The sequence below is a fragment of the Marmota marmota genome, unplaced genomic scaffold (genome assembly GCF_001458135.2).
Source record: "Marmota marmota marmota unplaced genomic scaffold, marMar, whole genome shotgun sequence".
Lineage (NCBI taxonomy): Eukaryota > Metazoa > Chordata > Mammalia > Rodentia > Sciuridae > Marmota > Marmota marmota.
Genome location: NW_026000057.1, coordinates 15,903,992 through 15,908,243, shown reverse-complemented (window position 1 = coordinate 15,908,243; position 4,252 = coordinate 15,903,992). Strand labels below are relative to the sequence as shown.

General features: G+C 40.7%; 1 protein-coding gene across 2 annotated transcripts; it reads left to right on the top strand.

The window, feature by feature from the left end:
* The first annotated feature begins 283 nt into the window (after nucleotides 1–283).
* On the top strand, nucleotides 284–3,421 carry CUNH4orf46 (chromosome unknown C4orf46 homolog). Of its 2 annotated transcripts, XM_015484525.2 has the most exons (3): nucleotides 284–421; nucleotides 590–804; nucleotides 1,912–3,421. In XM_015484525.2, exons 2-3 carry the CDS (start codon nucleotides 619–621, stop codon nucleotides 2,065–2,067), a joined length of 342 nt encoding a protein of 113 aa, XP_015340011.1. In that variant the 5' UTR covers nucleotides 284–421; nucleotides 590–618; the 3' UTR covers nucleotides 2,068–3,421. The 2 variants fall into 2 exon arrangements, with proteins under 2 accessions (XP_015340011.1, XP_015340010.1); XM_015484524.2 differs by lacking the exon at nucleotides 284–421 and having other exon boundaries at nucleotides 490–804.
* Nucleotides 3,422–4,252: the final 831 nt, after the last annotated feature.

Below are 4,252 nucleotides of genomic sequence, written 5' to 3'. Positions count from 1 at the left end.
GATACACCTACACTCCGGCTAAAGTTTGCCTTTCGGATGCACCGACCGCCCTTGCTTCGCGGCGTCCCCGCCTCCCTCCCTCTCTGCGCGGGCGCCACGCATGACGCGACAGCGAAAACAGGTTTCCGGGTCAAGTAGCAAAAGAGAAAGAGACTTCAAGTCCCAGGCGCCCTGCGGCTTCAGGTTGAGGATTGAGCCTGCACTTCCTCTAGACCCACGCACCAGGAGGTCAAAGTTCTAGCTCTAAAGCCGAATTAGGGCGGGAGAGTCGCGCAAGGTACGCCGAAAACGCATGCGCACGAGCAGTAAGAGGCAGCAGGAGTCGGGAGACGCGCACAGCACCCTGGGAGTTGTAGTCTTCTGTCCCGACAGAACTGGAGGCCCAACTGGAGGTTTGCGCAGGAGCGGTGAGCCGCCCAAGGTGACTTGACTGACGTCTGATTGGCTGTCGCGAAAAATGAAAAGTCTTCGTGGTCTTGGACTGAGATCCACGAGAGGACGGGGCGGGACTTCGGGGGGGAGGAGGCGGAGCCTCTGGGCTTTGGGCGCGAGCGATTGAAAGACTGTTGGTGTCGGTTCTGCTGTTTAGGTCCGGCTCTGCGGTCCCAGCCTTTTCCCATGGCTAACCCTGAGGAGTTTCGTGTTTCTTCGCCTCCCCCACCGCCTCCCTCCTCTCCTTCTTCTTCCGACGTTTCTTCAGCATCTTCCCCCGGTGTCCCAATGAGTTTGGGCTGGCGGGATTCGAGCAGGAGCAGCGGCCGAACCGTGGATCCGCTGGAGGAAGTGGAGCTGCAGATAGGAGATGTGAGTGTCGCGTTGCTCTATAAGTCTGGGACCGCGTCCCCTTTGGGGATTCTCTTTTAAGATAGACCCTACCGAGCCCGGGAGACGGAGGGAGCCGGGCCCAGCCCTACACCAGCTCCCACATCCGAAGGGTGGGCGATGCCAACGGCTGAAGTGCCAGCCCATACAGAAATTCTGCCTTTAGATTTCGAGTCGAGGAATTAAGGAGCTATCTCTTCACCGCCCCACCCCTGTTGTCTTTTTGCTTCGACTTCTGGTTTCGATCATCTGCTGTAACCCGAAACCATGTATCTCATCTGCGTTTGTTGGTGCCAGATCTTTCTGCCCGCTCTTCTCCCACTTTTAAATGCGCGATCCGGTAGCCTTGCTGCCTGTTGGTGATTTGGACCCAGCTGTGATTTCTTTCTGAGGGACTTAGAGCTCGCTGTTCTACTTGGCCATCTGCCCAGAGCCAGCTGGTAATGCTATTGTCTCCCAGGCTTGCTTTTCGCTGGACCCATCTGGGAGGGCTTAGTCACAGCCCCTGACGTCTCTGTCGGTTTCTTTAACTGTTTAGTACAGGACTTCTCCCTATGAACGCTGGAATGCATAGTCTGGAAGATTTCTATTAAATCTCCGACTTTCAGAAACTAGCACCTAGCCTCCCAACCTTATCACATATACCATTGGAGCCCAGTGGTGGGGGTCACAAATTCCGTATTTATGGACGCTTGAGTGGGGCAAGTGGAGTGAAGTTTGTAATGCATGACCTTCCTGGGGTAACTTGTGGAATAGACCTTCCTGTGCACATTGGAAACTGGGGACTGAACTCGACAAATTCTTTTCTTTTCCTTCCTTCCTTCTGTCTCTTTCTCGATGAATCAGGATCTATTTTTACAGAATAAGACTGGTTACAAGTAAATATGTAAAATTAATTCCTGGTGTGTTATCTGGGAACAGTGTTTGCTTAGGTTCCCTGAAAGAGTTAGCATTTTAATTTGAAAATCTATTACTTTTAAAGAAAATAATTTGGGCATTGGGTTTAAAGTATTGAGCGAATTTAACTTAGACTATAAAATGAGAAGAGAATTTTAAAAATAAACTTTTTTTTTTTTTTTTAAATTTCAGGCAGCTTTTTCTCTAACCAAACTTCTCGAAGCCACATCTGCAGTATCAGCTCAAGTGGAAGAGCTTGCCCTCAAATGTACAGAAAATGCACGTTTCCTTAAAACCTGGCGGGACCTCCTGAAAGAAGGCTATGATTCTTTGAAACCTGACAACTGATTTGGCCTGCTTAGCTGTTCCAGCAATGGACTGTGTAACATACTTCTTAACATACGATTTTTGCACATGTACTGCATACATAGGATGATCTCTTTCCAGCAGTTCTGTATACTCACAGAACTTTTTCTTGACTTTTATGAAAGCAGAATACTGATATTTTTGATGCAGACCAATATTTGTTTATTCTTAAATACTTTCTGCCATCTAAACTTTTGTAGAATCCTTTATGGAAGTTAATTCCATCAGTAGATAATTAATGTTAATAGTGCCACAGGGCTACCAGTAGCATACTACACAGAACATTATTTAAAAGAAGATGCAAGAATAGTAGAATTTGAAGTTGAGCTTCAATTTATGGCCCAAAGGAGGTAACTAAGGTTTCTAATGATGAATCCACCTCTATTAGGGTAAATTCTCCAAAACCAGTGACTAAGTCTTGCTTTTATATCCTCAGCACCTGAAACAGTGTCACACAATACTTGCTAAATGCTTGTTGAATAAAAGACTTGAGAAACATAACTAAAAGCTTTTTTTCCTTCATGTTTTTAGCATGAAGACTGTAATTGTTTTTCAAAAGTGTATGAATCTGAACTTCATTGACTTGAAGGAAAACATTCTGTTTTTTAAATGGGGATATGAACTTTGATGATAGTTTTTTAAATATAATTTTTTTTTGCCTTTCTAAGATGCTTTTTAAAAGAGGATGTCTGAAATAAAAACACGTCTGGAAAGAATGCATGTTTTTGCCCTATTTGTGGTTAATTGCTTTTATCGTTAATATTTCTTGTATTTTACGTTTTGAATGTTTGAGTACTATCTTAAAAATACCTTATCAAATTTTTGACTCAGTACTGAGTTGCAAGTTACTTACATAATAATTCTAAAGAAATTGCCCTGTTTCGAGTATATCAAATTTAAATGAAGTAATTGTTTTCATATTATTTGATCTCAGTGACAATGTTCTATTTTATGTGTCTTGTATCTTATATTGCTTTTTGGTGGTTTGTGTCGTGTGTCAACAACTAAGCTAGTTCTAATGCTCTACTATATATAATTTTTAAACATATTTGATGTGGCATCTTAATTCTTTGTAGATATGGAGATGTGTACAGAAGTATATTCTTAAAGCCCCATAGTGGGGGTGATGCAAGGGGACATATGGATGGGCAAAGAATAGTTTTGTTTAGCATATTAGGTCATAGTTCTTGATTAATTATTTTAGTTAAAGATCACACATGTTGTGTGATTTTTATACCAAAGAGATGCTTACTTCAGTATTATAAAAATATTTTTCTTATATATTCTGAAAGTTGCAATTTTTAAAATGTATAAAAATAAACTTATTAAAAGCAAATATTGTTTCCATTTCTTTGGGCTTATTATTTTAAAGTTTTTTGATATATTGCAAATAGGACAAATGATCGATTTAAAGAATCAGTGTATTCCAGGCTAGGGTTGTATATCAGTGGTAGAACACTTGCCTCTCAGGTGTGAGGCACTGGGTTCGATCCTCAGCACCACATAAAAATAAATAAAAATAAAAATATTGTGTCCATCTACAACTTAAAAAAAAAAAGAGAATCCATCTTCAACTTAAAAAAAAAAGAGAATCAGTATATTCCTACAATGAAGATTTTATAAATAGCATTTTCCTATTTTTTTCAGATTTATGTGTGTGTGTGTAAATGTAAATGTTTATTTCAGATATATTGAAAGCCTACTTACCTCTTCGATCTTGTTCCCTCCTTTCTTCCCTAAAAGTAACTACTGGCTTAGAGATGGTGTATATTCTAGTTTGTGTGTTCATATTTTTAGTACACAGGTATTTTTTGAAGCACTACAAACTATTGTTTATGTATTTGTATTTGGTAGCTGGCCTGCAGATGGCCCTAGTGGTCCCTTGCCTGCTGCTATCCATGTCCCTGGGCACCACTCAGTAGTGCTGATGTGTGTAACCACCAGAATATCAAGAAAATGCAGTGAATGATTTCTGAGACCCTATTTTTGTCCTTTTTAAATTTTTGTCTTTGATCTGTTAGGTATATTTCAACCACCTTATCTAGACTGGTTTGTCTCTATTTTGATTATGGAGTCTTCTTGAATAATGGTTTTTATTTTTAATGTACTCTTACCAATCTTTTATAGTAGTTCTGTTTTTTTAAATAGGAAATGTCATTAAGATATT